General features: G+C 45.9%; 1 protein-coding gene across 1 annotated transcript in view; it reads right to left on the reverse strand.

Annotated features, from left to right (window-relative positions):
* Nucleotides 1-11,023: 11,023 nt before the first annotated feature.
* The window catches only part of SUGP1 (SURP and G-patch domain containing 1), a 36,546-nt gene continuing 27,178 nt past the window's right edge, over nt 11,024-20,391 (reverse strand). The window contains 2 exon segments of the mRNA XM_081958917.1: nt 11,024-12,194; nt 16,207-16,336. Of these exon segments, the coding sequence (XP_081815043.1) occupies nt 12,168-12,194; nt 16,207-16,336 (157 nt within the window). The 3' untranslated portion in view covers nt 11,024-12,167.

Consider the following 20,391-nt stretch of genomic DNA (forward strand, 5'->3'; position numbering starts at 1 on the left):
AGATTTGCACAATTAGCTGCAAAGTCCAAAACAAACGTGCCTTTGCATCTATGGAGATTCTCAGACATCAAGGTCAGGGTTGTCCCAAAGGTGCTTTTTTTCCCCCCAGGAGGCAACTGGACTTTCTTGTTTTTCTTTGAAGACCTTTCCCTTCTCATCCAAGAAACTTCTTCCGTTCTGACTGGATGGTATGGAATGGAAGGATTTGCCAGACAGTTGGTCTTTTGCATTTTTTTTTCTTTTGCATTCTTTTAAGACTCGCTATTTTGTTGTTCGCTGCGAAGTCGTGGCCAACCCATCGAGACCCCATGGACAACATTCCTCCAGGCCTTCCTGTCCTCTGTCATCCTTTGGAGTCCATTTAAGCTCAGGCCTACTGCTTCAGTGACTCCATCCAGCCACCTCCTTCTCTGCCGTCCCCTTCTTCTTTTGCCCTCAATCGTTCCCAGCATGAGGCTCTTCTCCAGGGAGTCCTTCCTTCTCATTAGGTGGCCAAAGTCTTTGAGTTTCCTCTTCAGAATCTGGCCTTCTGAAGAGCAGTCAGGGTTGATCTCCTCTAGGATTGACCTGTTTGATTGCCTCACAGTCCAAGGGCCTCGCAGGAGTCTTCTCCAGCACCAGAGTTCAAAGGCCTCCATTCTTTGGCACTCGCCTTTCTTATGGTCCAACTTTCACAGCCATACGTTGCAACTGGGAAAAGACTCACTAAAAGAATGCAAAGTGTTAGATCTGGGCAACGAGAGAACAGACTGCGGACACGAAGTGACTTAACAGCTCTTTATTAGTAGTAATAGTGATCCAGCTTGCTCTGTGGTCGGAGGGTTCCCCTTTTATAGTACTCGGGTACGCCTCTTGACCAATCAGAGTAATACCTGTTTCCCGCTGTAGCAGCGGACCAGAGAGGAGACTTCCTCCGATATATGTTAATATCTAACACCCCTCCCCTCCTAGACGGAACGTTGCGGTTAGTAACATAGTCCTTTAGATACGTTGGTGTTTGTCTTGCTCGGGAGGAGCGTCGCAGTTCGGGTTGGTTAGAAGTGGTTGCAGGATCGGGTGCTTTTCCTGTTTCCCGTTCGGGAGGTTTTGTGCCTTCGTTGCTAGGGCGTTCCGGAGTCTGCTCGGTTGCGTTGTCTGGGGTTTGCTCTGCTTCGTGCTCGATCTCTTGTTCCGACCTGGGTTCGCAGGTGTCGTAGTTCTCTATGATGGGGCTCTCGAGTGGCTGACTTTCCGTTGGCTGGAAACTCTCGTCTTCGGTTCGAAGGTCTGAATGTGCTAGGCGACCCCAAAGTTGATCGATGTGCCTTTTCCAGTTCCGCCCATCTTCCAGCTCCAGCAGATACGATCGTGGACCCGTGATGCCAATGACCTTGGCCGGCATCCACAATGTTCCCCCTGCATAGTTGTGGGCGTATACTGAATCCCCTATGCTAAAAGACCGAATTTTGCTTGTGGAGTCTGGGGGAGCTGTGACAGAGTAATTTGGGTGAAGACGGTCCAGGTGAGACCGTAGACGGCGGCCCATGAGTAGTTCAGCGGGGCTCCTACCCGTCGTTGCGCTTGGGGTAATATGCTGAATTAAGAGGTAATGGTCAATGCGTGTTTGCCAATCACCTGGACCCATCCTAGCGAGGGCCTCTTTTGCGAATCGCACCATTCTCTCCGCCTGTCCGTTTGATGCCGGATGGAATGGCGCGACGAGGGCATGCCGAATTCCCTGACCTGCTAAAAATGTTTCGAAATGCATGGCCGTGAATTGGGGCCCGTTATCGGAGACTAGGAGGTCGGGCAGGCCATGAGTGGCGAAAAGTCGCCGTAGAACCTTAATGACTGCCTCTGCCGTGGTTGAAGTCATTAGGACTACCTCTAGCCATTTGGAATATGCATCCACAACTATAAGGAAAGTCTGACCTTGAACTGGCCCTGCGAAGTCGATGTGTATTCTCGACCAGGGTGCTTTCGGCTTTTCCCATTCCGTGGCGGGTGCTTCCGGGGGTGCTGGTCTCGATTCTTGGCATGGATCGCAAGTGGCCACCCACTCCTCTATCTCTTTGTCCATGTTTGGCCACCAAACGTAACTTCTCGCCAAAGCCTTCATTCTAACGATCCCCGGATGCCCGACATGTAATGCATCTAACACATTTTTTCGTAAAGCATAAGGAATAACAACTCGATCCCCCCACAATAAACAACCTTGTAACACTGAGAGTTCGTCCCGTTTTGACCAAAACACTTTGAATTCTGGGCCCACGTTTCCCTTCGGCCACCCCCTCCAAACCCAAGTTTGAACTTGTTTTATTAAACTGTCTTTAGAGGAGAACCTTGCAACGTCGCAGGAAGAAACCGGTCCTGAGTCCAAACAGTCAATGAGCAACACCGGTACTTCGGGAGTGGGGTCTGGCAACAGGTCCGGTAGTGGGCAACGGCTGAGTGCATCTGCGTGTCCTAGAGTGGAGCCCGGTCGATGAATTAACTTGTAGGAGTACGCAGCCAGGAAAACAGTCCACCTGGTCATGCGTGGAGAAAGGGAGACCGGGGTGGGGCGGTTTCCCGCCAAAAGTCCCAACAGCGGTTTGTGATCAGTAATTAGTTCAAAATCGCGGCCGTAGAGGTATTCATGGAAACGTTTTACTCCAGCTACCGCAGCTAACGCTTCCCTGTCCATCTGGCTGTAGTTCCTCTCGGCCGATGAAAGAGTTCTAGAGTAGAACGCGATGGGTGCTTCTTTTCCGTCTGGCATCCTGTGGCTAAGGACTGCGCCGACTCCAAAGGGTGATGCGTCGCAGGTCAATACTAGCGGTAGTGTCTGGCTGTATTGGACTAACAGCGAGTCAGTGGTGAGCAGGCGCTTTACCCCGGCAAAAGCTGCTGCTTCGGATCGTCCCCATGGTGCGTTTCGCTGGAGTAGTCGATGTAGCGGCTCAGCAACGGTCGCCTTCTGTCTCAGAAAAACGCTGTAGAAGTTAAGTAGTCCGAGGAAGGCCTGCAGCTCGGTCTGGTTACGTGGTGTGGGGGCGTCCTGGATCGCCTTAATTTTCTTTGAAGTGGGGTGTATTCCCTGACCATCGATTCTATATCCCAGGAATTCTACGCTAGGCACGTTAATTTGGCATTTTTCCTTTTTAAGGCGGAGACCCTTCTCTCTGATTCTGGCCAAAACAGTTCTGACTCTTTTATTTAATTGCTCCTTGTTTGCAGCGGACACCAAGATGTCGTCGAAATAGGGGACGACTCCCGGTATCCCTTGCAAAAGCTGTTCCATGACGCTCTGGAACAAACCTGGAGCAACGCTCACACCGAATTGCAGCCGGTTGCATTTGAATGCCCCTCTATACGTCACTATAGTTTGGGCCTCCGCTGTGACGCTATCTACGGGCAGCTGCTGGTAAGCTTGTGCCATGTCTAATTTAGCAAATACCTTTCCTGGCCTCAACGAGTGCAATAAGTGCTGTACTACAGGCACAGGATACGCGCTTTGTTGTAGCGCGACATTAATTGTGCATTTATAGTCCGCGCAGATGCGGACTGATCCGTCTGGTTTGACTGGGGTCACAATGGGAGTTTCCCAACGCGCGTGATCCACCGGCTCAAGGACTCCTTGCTCTACTAATTTATCTATTTCCTTGTCTATTTTTGGGCGGAGTGCAAAAGGCACTCGTCTCGGCTTAAGTCGGATTGGCGCCACTTTGGGGTCTAAATTAAATGATATTGGTTTGCCCACATACTTACCAAGACCGGGGCTGAACACATCCTCGAACTCCTTAAAAATCTGTTCAGCGCTGCTGTTTTCTACGGCGTTGATTCCGGTGACTTCTAACCCCAGGGCTTCAAACCAATCAAGCCCCAGAAGGTTCTGTAATGGCGCGCTGGCGATGGTCACGGGCAGCTGGGCTACGATGTCCTTGAAACGGATTTGGAATGTGCCTTGGCCCACGATGGGGACTTGGTTCCCCTGGTAGTCTCGTAGCAGGACGTCTGGAACGCGTAGTTGGCTCTTTCTGAGGCTAGGGATAGCCTGTTTCATGGATGCCCATGAAATGATCGTCAGGGTCGATCCTGTGTCAACTTCTAGCTCGCAAGGTGAGCCCTCCAAGAGGACTGTGACTCTCAGCCTTTTTGGCCGCTTGGGGTGGACCTGACTTATCGTGGTGAGATACGTTCGCAACTCCTCTCTCTGGGTCAACTCTATCTCAGTATCTGTATCCTGAAAATACTCTCGTTGAGCGTCTTGATAGAACGCTCTTTCAGCTCTTTGTGAGTAATCTCTCTGGGGATACGCTCGCTCAGCTCCTTGTGTGTAATCTCTCTGGGGATACGCTCGCTCAGCTCTTTGGGAATTTTCTCTCTGGGTAAACACTTGTGGATTTCTCTCTGGGCGCCCTTTTTGGTTTCGCCAAGCCCCTGGGTTGGGCTTCTGTTGGCGGTACATGGGTGGCTGCCGTGAGGCAGGGACTTCGCTCCGGCACACTCGTGCGATGTGCCCAAGTTTGTTGCAGTGCGAACAAACAACGTTCCTGAACCTACAAGTAGACCTGGGGTGATTCCCTCCGCAGCTTGCGCAGGGCGGCAAACGGAATCCGGGTCTCCCCCCAGGCCTCACGTGACTGCTCCGCATCAGGTGACTGTCCTCGAACTCGGGATCCTCGTAGTCGGGGCTTGTGTCCTCGTAGTGAACTTTGGTGTGTCTTGGCGCTGGCTGGCCAGTGTTGAACCCGCGTTGAATTGTCTCCGCTGATCTGTCTGCTGCTTCTGAAGCTCTTGCCTCCTCGAGTACAATCTGTAGGCTTAAATTGGTTTTGGCTAACAGCCGCTTTTGTAGGGAAATGTCTCTCAGCCCGCTAACGAGTCGATCCATAATCTGCTCATCCAGGTCTCTGAATCCACAATGTGTGGCTGCTTTTCGTAGTGCTGCAACGTACTGGTTGATAGATTCTTCCGCCTTCTGGTTCCTCGTGTTGAACGCTTGGCGGCAAACATGGCGGGAAGGTTTTGGCGCGTAATGAGTCTGTAGAGCCTGTTGCAACGCCGCCCATGATACTGCCTGTATTGGAGTAGGCGCGGTGAGGTCTCTGGCCGTGTTGAATACTTCTTTTCCGCAGTAGCCGAGGAAAATGTTTTTCTTCCGTGCGTCGGTGATTCCCGTGTATTCATTCGCTTCGAGAAAACACTCGAAACGAATCATGAAGGCTTCCCATTCGTCATTCTCTGGGTCGAATGGAGCGGGGGGAGCATGCATCGCCATCTTCTCTCGTTTGAATTTGCCGCGCTGCGGTGGCTTGAGATGGCTGCCGGAATTTCTGCCGAATTCCTGGGCTGGATCATATCCGGAGATTCTGGAGATAGCGTTCTTCGTCCTATCTGTCTCTCGATCCCATCCTCGTCGCCAATGTTAGATCTGGGCAACGAGAGAACAGACTGCGGACACGAAGTGACTTAACAGCTCTTTATTAGTAGTAATAGTGATCCAGCTTGCTCTGTGGTCGGAGGGTTCCCCTTTTATAGTACTCGGGTACGCCTCTTGACCAATCAGAGTAATACCTGTTTCCCGCTGTAGCAGCGGACCAGAGAGGAGACTTCCTCCGATATATGTTAATATCTAACACCAAGGACCAGCTTTCTGCAAGGCGTATAAATCCTTCCATTCCCCACCATCCAGTCAGAGCTGAAGAAGCTTCTTGGATGAGAAGAAAGTCCAGTTGCCTATTGGAAAAAAAGGCACCTTTGGGAAACGTGCCTGTGCAATTTCATGTTGTCAAAACTGTCATTGAGATGTTTTGAATTCAGACCTTCAGCAAACCAAGATCGCAAGTCCCCGCAGCTAGGACCAAATGAAGACAGGGATTAAGAAGAGGCATAGACACCCTAGATCAGGGGTCACCAACCTTTTGGACCTTAGGGACTACTAAATTCATAATTTTAAATCCCGGGGACCACTAATATGAATGTTTTAAAAAGATAAATAGTATTTAGTGCAGGGGTGTCCAAACTTGAGAACTTTAAGACTTGTGGACTTCAACTCCCAGGAGTTGAAGTCCACAAGTCTTAAAAGTTCCCAAGTTTGGACACCCCTGATTTAGTGCAATGTAAAAAATGCAGATAACTTCGACCAATCAGATTGAATCTCTGTTCCCGCCGGAGCAGAGGACCTTGGTGTAAACCATTACCAATGTTTCTGGTATCTAACAGAAGTCATCTAGTCCAGTGGTTCTCAACCTGTGGGTCGGGACAAACGACCCTTTCAGAGGGGGCCGCCAAAGACCATTGGAAAACACATATTTTTGAAAAAAGATGGAAAATATAAAATGATCTTATGGTTGGGGGTCACCACAACATGAGGAACTGTATTAAAGGGTCGCGGCATTAGGAAGATTGAGAACCACTGATCTAGTCCAACCCCCTGATCACACCTCTGGATTTGCTACAGCCCCTCCGATTGAAGAGCAGATTTAGGAACAGCCTGTCATCTTTTTCAGGGTCACCAGGTATATGTTTTGCTCTGCTGTGCAGTTTACTGGGTTGATAGGATTGCAGCTGTAAATCAGGCCAGTCTTAAAAATACTTGACTGAAAAGGGAGAGAGCTGCCACTCAAAGCAGAAATGTCGCTGGCAGGGCCTTTCCTATTAATCCATCATTTCCAGTGCGAGCTTCCCCCGTTTCAACTTTGTTGTGTTGGCAGATTGCTGTCATTGCAGATATATAAAAGGAAAACCTGCATGGTTATAAACTGCCTAGCTTTAAGATTATTCTATATAATACTTTCCTGACTCTGAATTTAGAACAGTGATTCTTAAAACTGGGGGGTGGGGTGGGGGGATTTTCCCCGAGGGAGAAATTTGGGCACATCCTGGGGGGGCTAGTGGAGCAATTTGTAATTGCTTATTTGTGAGTTGAGGATCCATTTTGGGATTGCTGTGGCTGAGACGCTTGTGTAAAACTAGCATTTTTGTATATTTAAATGAGTGTAATAGTATTATTTGAGGAAAAAGGATAATTGGCTGCGACAATTTAAGTGCCTCTCTTTTAGAATACATTTTAAGGCCTTGCATCTGTTCTCTCTTCCCAAATCAGTAATGTTGATTTTCCTCATCAGCTGTTTTGTTAATTATTTTTATGTTGTTAGAAGGATGAGCAGAGTCATTTTGAATTGGGCAGACTTACAAATCCAGTGCGTGGAATTAAAATAACATAAACTGCTTTTGACTTGTATTTCCAAGTAGTCCTCGACTTAGGACCACAATTGAGCCCAACATTTATGTTGCTAAGTGAGACCTTTGTTAAGTGAGTTTTTCTCCAGTTTACTTTCTTGTCACAGTTGCTAAGTGACTCCATCACTGCAGTTGTTAACTTAGTAACACAATTATTAACTGAATCTGGGTTCCCTGATTGACTTTGCTTTTCAGAAGATTAGAAAACTTGTTCAAATGACCCCAGGGCACTGCAGCCGTCATAAATATGAGTCAATTCCCAAACATCTGACTTTTGATCATGTGACCATGGGGATGCTGCAAGGGTTGTATGAAAAAAATGGCTGTAAGTCACTTTTTTAAAGTGCCATTTAACTTCAAAGGGTCACTAAGTAAATGTTGTAAGTCAAGGACTACCCAGATAGAAAGCTGCTTTCAGACCAACCATTGGTCCAGCATAGTATTTTCTACACCAATAAATATAAAGCATAAATAAAATGTTCTCGCTTTTCCCTGCCCCAGAAAACGTGAAAACTGCAGCCAAAAATGAGAAGGGATGAAAATTAAATCCGTTGGGATTCTTATGTGCTTATAAAAAGCTGGTTTTCCCACATCTGAAGAATTATTATGAATGTACTGCATACTGTAATCTTTTTCCCCTCTTTTTAATTCATCTTGCAAGGGTACAGAGAATTTTCTTCTTGTTAGCAACTGGGACATTTATCAAGAATTTTTTTTAAGGTGCCCTGGAGAATTTTGGATAATTTCTATAAAGGATGACAGTCTGAAGGAAGGAAGGAAAATATAATTTGAACACAAAAGGATGCTTGTATCTTTATAGGCTCATTTTGATAATGGGCTTAGGGAACATCAAGTAATCAATGACAAAACAACTGCTTTTTGAGAAAGAGAGAGAGAGAGAGAGAGAGAGAGAGAGAGAGAGACAGACAGACAGACAGACAGACAGACAGACATTATTTTCTTCAGGGAGTAAACAGGGGTGGGGAGTGAGGTTTCATGGAATTTAAAAGTTGTAAGCCGGCTGATGTCATCTCGAGTTGGAGAGCCATATAGATTCGTTTAATAAATACAGGTAGTTATCTTACAACCACAATTAAGCCCAAAATCTCTGTGGTGAAAGTGAGACATTTAAGTGAGTTTTGCTCCATTTTACAACAGTTCTTGCCACCGTTGTTAAGTGAATCACCGCAGTCGTTAGCTTAAGCCATATACGTAGTTGTTAAGTGAATCTGGCTTCCCCCTTCACTTCGCCAATCAGGAGGTTGCAAACATGGTCACATGACCCTAGGACACTGCAACCGTCATAAATATGAATCAGTTGCCAAGCGTCTGAATTTTGTACCTGTGACCATGGGAGATGCTGCGATGGTTGTAAGCGTTAAAAAATGGTTGTAAATCTTTTTTTTCCCCAGTGCCGCTGTAGCTTCAAACGGTCACTAAACAAATGACTGTAAGATGAGGACTATCCATACATAAACATTTGAAGATACTTGTAACCTCCCATGTGTTATTATTAAAAGATGAGATGACACCAGCAGAACAATGCTTATGTCCTTATGACCTTCCTTAGTGGTCAAGTATCACTTTTTCTGACCAGCTGTGGTCCCCCGGCAACCAAGGAGACGAAGTTTACAGAATAACAGAGTTGGAAGGGACCTTGGAGGTCTTCTAGTCTAACCCCCTGCTTAGGCAGGAAAGCCTATACCCGTGGTGGCGAACTTATGGCACATGTGTCCATCTCTCTGGGCACACGAGCCATCGCCCATTGCTCTTCTGGGTTTAAGCGTGCCGCGAAGCTGGTCTTCACGCACACGAGTGCCAGAAATCGGAAGAGCAACCACCTGAGGCGTATGTCCACGGCAGGAAGATGATCTTCCGGTTTCTGGCATGCGCATGCACACTGGCCACCTGGTCTTCACACACCAGTGGTGGGTTGCAGGCGGCACGTCCCAGTATGGGTGTACCGGAGCCTGCCTGGAGCACCGGATACCGTTCCGGTACGGTGCTCTGGAGGGACCACCTGCCCGCCCAAGCTCCTTACCGGTTTTTTAAGTCTTCGGCGCTTCTGCACATGGCACATACAGCGCCCGCGCGATGCTCCGCTGAACAGCTGGAGCATCACAGAGGCGCTAAGATGCATGCACGCACTGCGCACGTCCATGTGGACGCCGCCGGGCCCGTTCCAACCATACCGGAACGGGATCCGGAACTCACCACTATCTCACATGCATGCATGAAGTGCCAGAAACATGCACATACCGGAAACCAGATCATCTTCCCGGCGTGTGCATGTGCACCGGGTGGCTGCTCTTCTGGTTTCCAGTGCACATACGTGCAAGTGTGCTCCCATTTCGGCACTCAATGCCAAAGAGGTTAACTAACACTGCCCTATACCCTTTCAGACAAATGGTTATCCAACATCTTCTTAAAAGCTTCCAGTGTTGGAGCATTCACAACTTCTGGAGGCAACTTCTGTTCCACTGATTAATTGTTCTAACTGTCAGGAAGTTTCTCCTCAGTTCTAAGTTGCTTCTCTCCTTGATTAGTTTCCACCCATTGCTTCTTGTTCTACCCTCAGGTGCCTTGGAGAATAGTTTGACTCCCTCTTCTTTGTGGCAACCCCTGAGATATTGGAAGACTGCTATCATGTCTCCCCTAGTCCTTCTTTCTCTTAAGCTAAACATACCCAGTTCCTGCAACCGTTCTTCATATGTTTTAGTCTCCAGTCCCCTAATCCTCTTTGTTGCTCTTCTCTGCACTCTTTCTAGAGTCTCCACATCTTTTCTACATCGTTTTATAGTCCCACCCATCTGTTTTCCAAGAGACAAAAGCTATGTGGATGTACAGGCTGTCTTCGACTTATAACCATTCATTTAATGACTGTTAAAATTTACAACGCCTCTGAAAAAAAGGGTCTTATGACTGAGCTTCACATATATGACTATCACAGCATCCCCAGTTACAATATGGTTGCTTAGCAACCGACAGACATTTATGATGGTTGCAGCATCCCGGGATTGCGGGTTTCCAGCTAAATCAAGAGGGGAAGCCAGATTTGCTTAACGGCCACGAGATTCACTTAACAACTGTAATTCTACACTTAGCAACTGACAAAACAAAAGGTCAGGAAATTGGGCACGACTCACTTAACAACTGCCTTGCTTAGCAATTGAAATTCTGGTTGTAAGTCGAGGACTAGCTGTGCTTCCACTCAGAGATACTTGGAAGCAGTGGTCCTATCTCTAGGATCCTGGCACAGAGGGTTTCTTATGTGCATCCCCTCCCAACCTTGGTAGGTAAGAAAGTCCATTTTTTCCCCGCAAACATGAGAGTGCTGCGGTGGCCTAGAGGTGGAGCTCTCGTCTCACAATCAGGAGGTTGTGAGTTTGATCCTAGGTAGAGGCAGATATTTCTCTCTCTGGGTACACGGAGAACATATCTGCTGAACAAAACTCCGCATTGGCGGCAGGAAGGGCATCCGGCCATTAAAACAATCTGCTAGCTCCATTCAGTTGCCCAGACTCCACCCCGCAAGGGATTATGGGGTCGTTAAATGAAGATGATGATGCATAGAGCAGGGGTGTCCAAACTTGGGAACTTTAAGACTTGTGGACTTCAACTCCATGACTGGCTGGGGAATTCTGGGAGTTGAAGTCCACAAGTCTTAAAGTTCCCAAGTTTGGACACCCCTGGCATAGAGGGATGCTGCTTCCCCATTTCTTCTCTATCGAGAACCATGTACACTCATTCTTGGGAGTTTTGAAAAAAAACCAAGCTCATTATCAGGACATTCAAAAGAAAAAACAAACAACCTTCCTTGCATTATTTCTCTAGCTTTATTAACATGTTTGCCGAAAGCCCAACGTATCAACTCTACATCATTAAGATTTAACAAAAATGAAAATAAGCATTATTTGAGAGCCTACATGAAGGAACAACAGATGTTTTAATGTTGGAAGATCATGGAAGAGAGAGGTTTGCCTTGGTGAGCAGGGCGTGTATTTATGCTAAAAAAAAATATTTTTGGGTCCCCCCCCCCCCTTCTCTAACCTTTCTCCTTTGGGATAAACCTGAAAGATCTACTAAAAAATCTACTAATGAGAATCCAGCTAAAGATATGTTTGGTTTTGGCCTCTGGCTTGGTCTAAGAAGCAATTCAAATTTCCTCCCTCTTTGAAATAACTAAAGAGTGAGAAAAAGGAGAGCCGATTGTCCTCTAAAAAGAGAACGTTGGCAGATACACAATGGCTTTGCACTTTTACACAAGATTACCTCAGAACTGGGATAAAACCGACACCCTCACACAGACCTAATACTCTGGGATAATTCCCCCCCACCCCCATTTAAAAACAGTCCCCTTTCCTAAATTACTGCAATCCAAATCTTGCTCTTTCGAATTACAGCTGGAAAGCCTCTACTATGTTTGGGGAGCTCCACCTTCCTTATTTCCGCCTGTGTTGCTGTTTGCCTTCTACATCCCATCCTGCGATCCTTCCCTGCAGGGCCCACCATCAACAAGGAGCAGCAACACAGAGTGTCTATGTTCATGAGGAGAGGAGCAGGGCTTCCGGAAAAAAAGAAGAAGAAGAAACCGAGTAAAATGAAGATCACACATTATTTAACAAAATGTTTTTAGACCAGTGTCCCCCTTCTCACAAATGGTTGGGCTGCGTACGACTCAGGAACATTTTTTCCGACCATCTCAGTTCCGACTTGCTCCTACTCTTTCTTTAATGGGGTCACATTTTAAAAAAATAAAAGAGGGGGATGAGTTCCGCAACCACATCAAAAAGGTCCAACATCCGTGGGCGGGTAAACAGATGGGAGGCTAAACCTGAAACACAGTCCTTTCTAAACAAAAGAAAGGGACATATTTTTTTTTAATAAACTTGTCACAGTAAACAATCCATCGGTGGAGGACCAGGGAGTAGGTGGGAGGTGAGAAGAAACACACTGCCGCATCAATAATAAGGACGCCGAGGGTTGTTCTGGAGGAGAAAGAGAAAAAAAAAAGGACAAATTCAAATCTTCACGGTAACAGAAGGCCAGCAGAATCAGAGGCTCCAACCCAACAGCGACATTTGAAGTGATCATCACATTTGTCTTGACATCACATGGGGGTTTTCGTTCGTGGTTTTAAGCCATTGGATGAACCAATCATGTTTAATCCTGAAAGCTCAGAAAGTTGCAATCCATTGTGGTGTAGCCAGTAAATGTGATGAAACAATCTACATCCTTAGTGCAACGTGTGAATTCGGCCGTTCTTTGAATTCAAGGGAGAAGCAAAACCAGAGTAGGCCAACGTTCTGCATCCACGGAAACCTGGTCCACACCCTTCCCACAAGTAAACAGGCCTTTATCAAATGTAAAACTGCATGGTACCTTCACAAGTGCAGTTGTGATGATGCAAATCACTACCATATTTTTCGGAGTATAAGACGCACCTTTTTCCCCTCCTGAAAATTTGGGTGTGTCTTATACAATGAATGTAGCCCCACCCACCCACTCACCGTCCCCCACTCTTTGGCCTCTGCCTCCCAGCAATTTAACTCATTATTATTATTATTATTATTATTATTATTATTATTATTATTATTATTTATTAGACTTGTTAGCCGCTCCCTCTCCACGAAGGGACTCGGGGAGCAAGTCCTTTGCAGCAAGCAGGGAAAATGGGGCTTGTGAAGGCAGCAATGGGCTATGGCAATCCCTGCAGCCTGAAACAGCTGATGATCGGGAGGTGCTTAAATTGAAAGTGAAACTTGCTGTTTGCTACAAGGCAAATTGCTGGGAGGCAGAAGCAGATTTTTTTTTCTTGTGCTAATCAGGCTGTTTTCTGTTTGCTGAAAGGAAGTAAGTCAGTAACTACAAATGCCTATAGAATGTTCAAATTATTAGACTTATTTTTTAAAGACTGCTTTATTATTGTTCTTGACAACTTAGCAAAATGAAGAAGCTTCTTAAAATAAATGCTTGATCTGAAGAGGCCCAGTGCTTTTGTATCTTCTTTTAAATAGCAGAGAATAACTATACTTCCAGAAAGCCACATCAATTTTAACAGCATCTGTACAAGTACAGTCTGAAATGTAACACCACAAACAGTGTATATTTTCTGTACTGTTTGTTGTTCGTTGCAAGGAGGCAAACTGCTGGGAGGCAGAAGCAGATCCCCCCCCCCCCCCGTTTTCCTCCCCAAAAGGTAGGTGTGTACTTTGGAGCGTGTTATACTCTGAAAAATATAGTAATTGGTGGCCAACCCAATTAAAAAAATTTCCAGAGGGAGTCCCGGCTGTCTTAAATTCTGCTGCCATCCCTCCCATCACCATTTTCCTGAAAAGGTCTCCCAAAGACCAAGGACTATCCCACTCTCTCTATCCTTTATGGTAGATTGAGTGCAGACTGTATGGAATTTCATCTGGAAGGAGGACCACTGGGAAACTGAGGGAACTTTCTTGATGTTGGATGGGGCAATGTGTCTTGTGTACTTGAATTCCCACTGGGAAAAGATAATTGTCAGGCCTGGAAGCCATCTTGGACATTGGATCTTCACGCTTGCCATATTTATTTTTTGGATTATAAGACGCACCTTTCCCCCCCAACAAAGGGTGAAAATCTGTGTGCGTCTTATACACTGAATACAGCATTTTTGGCCTCTTGAAACCCCGTCCCCTTCACAAAAATGCATGTGCAGAGGGTTTAGGAGGCCTGCAAAGTGCTCTTGGGGGCTGGGGGAGGGCAAAACCAAGTGAATAATGGGCTGGGTTTTGCTTGTTTTTGCCCCACCCCCCAGGAGTACTTTGCAGGCCTCTTGCATGCCCCATTTTTCACAAAAAATGAGAGGTGCAGAGGGTTTAGGAGGTCAGCAGAGTTCAAAAACTTTAAAAAAAAACATTTACCTCTTCAAAATCTTGGTGTGTCTTGTACTCTGGTGCATTTTATACTCCGAAAAATACGGTATATAGACTAGTATGGGAGATACATAGTCATAATAACATTCCTTTCTCTGAGAGTCAAGACCTAGGCTTCCCAAGAGCACGAAGCAAACTCCAGGTCCTGACAAAAACTGGTACTGGTAATTAAACAAATGGTTGTAAGTTGAGGATTACCTCAAGCTTCATTCCAAGAATGAAGAAGAGCAGCTGTCGTGCAACTTGCTGTTTTTGGTGTTGCATTTAGAACTGTTGTTTGCATGTTCTATAATACTTTTCACAACTGCTGCTATTTTTACTGTTCCCACAGTTAACATGGACTTAATGTTGTGTTATATATGCAAGATTAAATAAAAGCTGAGCTACAGAGAGAGAAAATGGCTACATGAAGTTTTGAAGATTTACTGCACGTTTGAAGGATTTCTCAAATGAGATTTAAATAGGCTAGCAACACATTGTGTGAGAACAGAATGGAGTCTTTGGAAAAAGAAAAGTTGCGCTAGCTGGCTGGCATCGTAAGGGCAAGCCATCTTCTCCATAACAGATCAGTATAGATCCCACTAGCAGGATCTCCTTCCTAAATATTCTGACATGAATTCTTTTTGCAGAATAAATGGATACAACATTTTCAGTGATTAAGCTTATTTTGATGTTTGGTAAAACAATCCTTACAAAAAGTGCTGCAAAGTGTCTTGAATAGAATCTCTCTATATAAAAAGGTGTGTGTGTGTGTGTGTGTGTGTGTGTGTGTGTGTGTGTGTGTGTTTCGTTCCAGCAAAACTCTGGAATGCCTTGAGCAATTTCATCCAAACTTGGTACAGATGACTTACATGCAGGAGAAAAAGATTGTGGGGGTAAGACACCCTTAGGGGGAGGTGTTCTGTTAAGATACAGCCTGTTGTGCCTAAAAATGGCTCCTACTGTACTGCTGTAAAATAGATTCTACTGTACAGCGCAGTGGAGTTGCCATGGTAACAGCTTCACAGTGCTCCACAAGGGGGGGGCTCCCTCTGGTAAGGGGGAAAATCCAACATTAGAAATTACGTTTGGTCTGGATATTTTCCCCCTATAAATAAATACCCGTGCAACACCGGGTTATCGGCTAGTATAGAATAAAATAGAATATATAGTCAATCAGTCTATATAAATATAGGCAATAGAATATAGTCAATCAGTTACAGTGAAGCAACCAACCTGTTCAAATAGCTCCTTCAATAAAGGCAAAGGCAACTCAGATCAGGAAATCCCAATGAAAACAGACTGTCCTGACATTTTCAGGGTCAAATGTCAAGAAATTAAACGTTCATGCCTGCCCTTGTCTGCCCAGGTGGTGCAGTGCTTAGAATGCAGTAATGAAGGCTAACTCCGCCCACAGCCTGGAGTTCGATCCTGACCCACAGTCAAACCTGACTCAACTCCATAGCTGCCTGTACCTGCTTTCATCCACAGCTTTGCCAAAGTGACAGGAGGAGACTGGTGAATTCCTAAGGGTGGAGGAGGCTGTGGAATGTCAGTGAACCGTCTGTTGCTGGAGAGAGATGTTATCTAACAAGGCCAAGTGATGAAGAATATTTTGATCGAAGCAGAGAGCTTTTCCCAAAGCAAAGAACTGAACTCAATTGGTGAACTATGAACTGTGGGTGGCTTGGAGGGGAAAAGGGGAGTTACCTATGTGGGTTTTCGTGGGAGAATCCCAGAACTGACTTTGCTTCTGCCATGCCCAGATGGATTTTTCAATAAAGCTACATTCTTGGTTAATTTAAAGAGCTTTCTTTTGTTGAATGTGGCAAATGGGACGGTTGACATTGGCTCAAGGTTGACTCAGCCTTCCTTCCTTCCTTCCAAGGTCGATACAATGAGGACCCAGCTTGTTGGGGGAACAAAAAGCTGACTCTGTAAACTGCTTAGAGAGGGCTGTAAAGCGGTAGGAAGTGGTATATATGTCTAGGTGCTGTGTGATTTCAAAAAGATTGTTCAGATTTATCTCCAACCCACTTCGGATAGAAATCAATTGCATAAGAGTCATTTCTGACATGAGAAAAAGGGCCCCAAGGGGAGGGGCTTCTCTCACCAGTGGGTTGGGCCGGAATCTGTAGGCCAACATCATCCTCTTCCGAAAGGCCTCGTACTCATCGTCATCCTTGGACAAATCAGCAGGACGGTCGATTCCAAACCCTGCTCCATCCACGGCCGTCACCCCCCTAGTTGGGAAAGAATTGCGTTTACTTCTTGTGCATGGATATGAGGAAGCTGCCTTAGACCAGGCCTTTTAAAACAGGGCAGATTAAAACCATAGAGTCATAGGGCTGGAGGGGACTATGGAGGTATAATAATAATAATAATAATAATAATAATAATAATAATAATAATAATAATAATAATAATAATAATAATAATAATAATAATAATAAATGTCTTCTAGTCCAACCTCTTCCCAAGGTAGGGGTCCTTATACCTTATTACAGGTAGCCCTTGACTGACGACCACAACGGAGTCCAAAATTTCCATCGCTAAGCGAGACATTTGTTAAGTGAGGTTTGCTTTGAGGATTAATAAAATACACATTTTTATATAACAAGGAGAAGTATGTAATAATAAGAGGGGAAATTAGAATTTGAATGATGGCATTACTAAATATACTTAAATAATATGGTGACTGGCATAAAAATAATATATCAAACTATTGATTAAATAAATAAATAAAGATTATAATTCAATATGAATGTGTATGTTTGCTAAATTTAACAAATATGATTAAAAATACTTTATTCGTTATTAAAATGTATGATATGCAGAATATGGTAATTGACATAAAATAACATTGACATACTGAATAACCAAATAATGAAGGATTATAAGTTGAATAAACAAATAATGGAAGATTTCAATTTAGCATAAATGTTTGTACTATTGTTAGAATTATGTAAGCTTGCTAAAAGCAATAAATATAATTAATAATACCTTGTTTCCCCCCAAAATAAGACAGGGTTATTATTAGGGTGTGGTCCCAGTTCCCTCCTCAACTCACTGGGGGATTTTGGGCCAGTCTCTTGTTTCTCTACCCAATTATCTCACAGAATTATTGTGGGGGGGGAAATAGAAGGGGGCAGCTATAAATACCACCCTGAAGCAACTTTATGAAATTTGAGGTAAAAATCCAACAAAATACAGCCAATCCTCGACCAGGGGTGGTATTTATTTACCTTCCCTATAGGTGCCCAAACGTGAGTGTGCGCATATGCCCTTTTGTCAAAAAAAGGGCCTAAACGGGATGCCCTAGAGCCGGGGGCAAGGGGGGGGGCAAGTGAAACGGTCCAAACTGGTAGAATACCACCTCTGCCCTCAACTTTCACCCAGTCACTTACCATGTTTCCCCGAAAACACGACATGTCCTGATAATAAGGCCATGCCACATTTTTCTGGTGGGCAAGAATATAAGCCCTCCACTGCAAATGAGCTCCCTGGACAACCCCCCACTCCGGCCAGGCAGAGTGCCGCTCACCAACCTAGTGGTATCCCGAAGGTGCCAACCCGCGGGAACTGGGGGGGGGGAGGCAAAGGTGATTGCGTTGCTTAGTGCCTTCGGGATACCACTAGGTTGGTGAGCAGTGCTGTGCCCAGCTGAAGAGGGGGGTTGCCGGGCGGCTGCTCTCTTGCGAGCGGGCTCCCAAAGAGCCGGGCACAGCCTCATGGGCGAATGGTCGCAGCAACGCAACACAACAGTCATGAAGCGACCACACTCATGAGCAGCCACCCGGCAAACCCTCTTTCCAGCCGGGCACAGCGCCATTCATTGACCTAGGGGTACCGCCAAGCCACGTGAGGGCCTGTTCGCCGCCGCCAAGCTCCCACGGCTTCGAAATGCCAGTGAAAGGCACTCTGCAGGGCTGGAGAGGGGGGTTGCGCGAGCATCTGTTCCACTCACCCTCATGCGCCTCCCAGCTTCACAATACCCTGGCCCAGCTCTCCCTGCAGAGCCAGGGCACTTCTGTTGCCACCATCCCAGCATGGCTTTTTTGGCGGCTTCCAAACCGAGTCTTCCAGCAGTGGCCGCTCTGGGCGTACGCTCTATGGTTGTGGGCCAGCTGCCAGCAGAGCGTACCACCATAGAGCATGCGCCCAGAGCGGCCACTGCTGGAAGACTTGGTTTCGAAGCCGCCAAAAAAGCCATGCTGGGATGGCAGCGGCAGCAGAGGTGCTCAGGCTCTGCAGGGAGAGCTGGGGCAGGGCATCGTGAGGCTGGGAGGCGTGTGAGCGAGAGCGGAACAGCCGCTCACGCAACCCCCCTCTCTAGCCGTGCAAAGCGCCATTCACTGGCATTTTGAAGGTGCCAAGCCACGGGAGCCAGGTGGCGGCAGTCACGCGGCTTGGCGATACCCCTAGGTCAGTGAATGGCGCTGTGCCCGGCTGGAAAGGGGGTTTGCGGGGTGGCTGCTCGTGAGCGTGGTTGTTTCATGGCTGTTGTGTTGCACTACTGCGACAGCGCAACACAGCCATTCGCCCATGAGGCTGTGCCCAGCTCTTTGGGAGCCCGCTCGCAAATGAACAGCCGCCCGGCAACCCCAAAACAACAAACCCTCCCCTCATAATAAGGCCCAAGCCATATTTTGTGGGTAAAAAGAAAATATGACCCTCCAGGGCTACCCAGATTTGACATTCCAACAATTGGGCCCTGCTGTACTCTGGACCACATTTATGGCTATTTGCAGCATTCCGTGTTATGTGACTACAATTGGATACTCTAATTTCTTTTTTAACTTTTGTAATATGTGTTTTTTTAATGTTGTACGCCGCCCTGAGTCCTTTGGGAGAAGGGCGGCATATAAATCCAACAAACAAACAAACAAACAATCTATGATGGGGATTTGGTTTGCCAGAAAAAACTCATTTAATAATACAATACAATACAATACAATACAATACAATAGTAGAGTTGGAAGGGACCTTGGAGGTCTTCTAGTCCAACCCCCTGCCTAGTCAGGAAACCCTATACCGTTTCAGACAAATAGCTATCCAACATCTTCTTAAAGACTTCCAGTGCTGGGGCATTCACAACTTCTGGAGGCAACTTCTGTTCCAGTGATTAATTGTTCTCACTGTCAGGAAGTTTCTCCGCAGTTCTAAGTTGCTTCTCTCCTTGATTAGTTTCCACCCATTGCTTCTTGTTCTACCCTCGGGTGCCTTGGAGAATAGTTTGACTCCCTCTTCTTTGTGGCAACCCCTGAGATATTGGAACACTGCTATCATGTCTCCCCTAGTCCTTCTTTCTCTTAAGCTAAACATCCTGCAACCGTTCTTCATATGTTTTAGTTTTATTCTAAAAATCTTCGTATTTTTTATTTCCAGCAAAAAAAAAAAAAAAAAAACCAACCCATTGCGGACAACGGAGTCACTTAATGACTACAGTGCTTAATTAATGACTCTGGTGGTTCATCTACTGCAAAAAAAGAGTTCTAAAATTGGGCACCCACTTAATGACAGGCAACTTAACTTGTTGACCATTATTCTGGGCTCAATTACAGTCGTAAGTCAAGGACTACCTGCAAATGTGTTTAATTTTTTTCCTCTACACTGGGAAACCTTGCTACCAAACCAAAACTTATGACTGCCAGATTCATCCCAATCATGATCCAGTCTTCCCTCACCCCTTAAAAAAAGAGAGCATTCATTGTGACTCTGGTATGAGAAGGGGTTAGCAGGTCATCAGCAGGTTAGCTGTATGAGAGCTGTATGCAACAGAATTTCATTTTAATGTATGCTGATTAGTCTACATTTAAAGTGACAATAAAGTTATTCTAATTCAACTCCCCCCTATTCTATTCTATTCCATTCCATTCCATATTCTATTTCCATTCCTTCCAAGCAGATTACCTAGAACAGGGGTGCCAAACTCACATCGTCACAGTGGTGTCATGTGACACACCGGCACTCCCCCCCCCTGCTAAACCGGGCATGAGCGTGGCCAGCGCGTGATATAACCAGCCCACGGCCCAGGAGTTTGATAGCCTTGATCTAGAATGACCACTGATAGGCAGACTCATGGCAGTGCATATGGCAAATGTGACACTACCTCTGACTCCTTCCTGTCTGTTTCACAGAAGGATGCAAACATTCCTTCTGACAATGTCATTCAGTCTGACCACATGAATGCAGGGATGGAAAAAAAAAGAGAGAGATGCTTGTTTTGTTTTTTCCCCTCTGCAGCTTCTCCTCTCTACCATCTGCTGAAACATTCCTGATTCTCATCTGTCTGCAA

This window comes from Natrix helvetica, assembly GCF_964273705.1.
Source record: "Natrix helvetica genome assembly, chromosome: 1".
Taxonomy (NCBI): Eukaryota; Metazoa; Chordata; class Lepidosauria; order Squamata; family Natricidae; genus Natrix; species Natrix helvetica.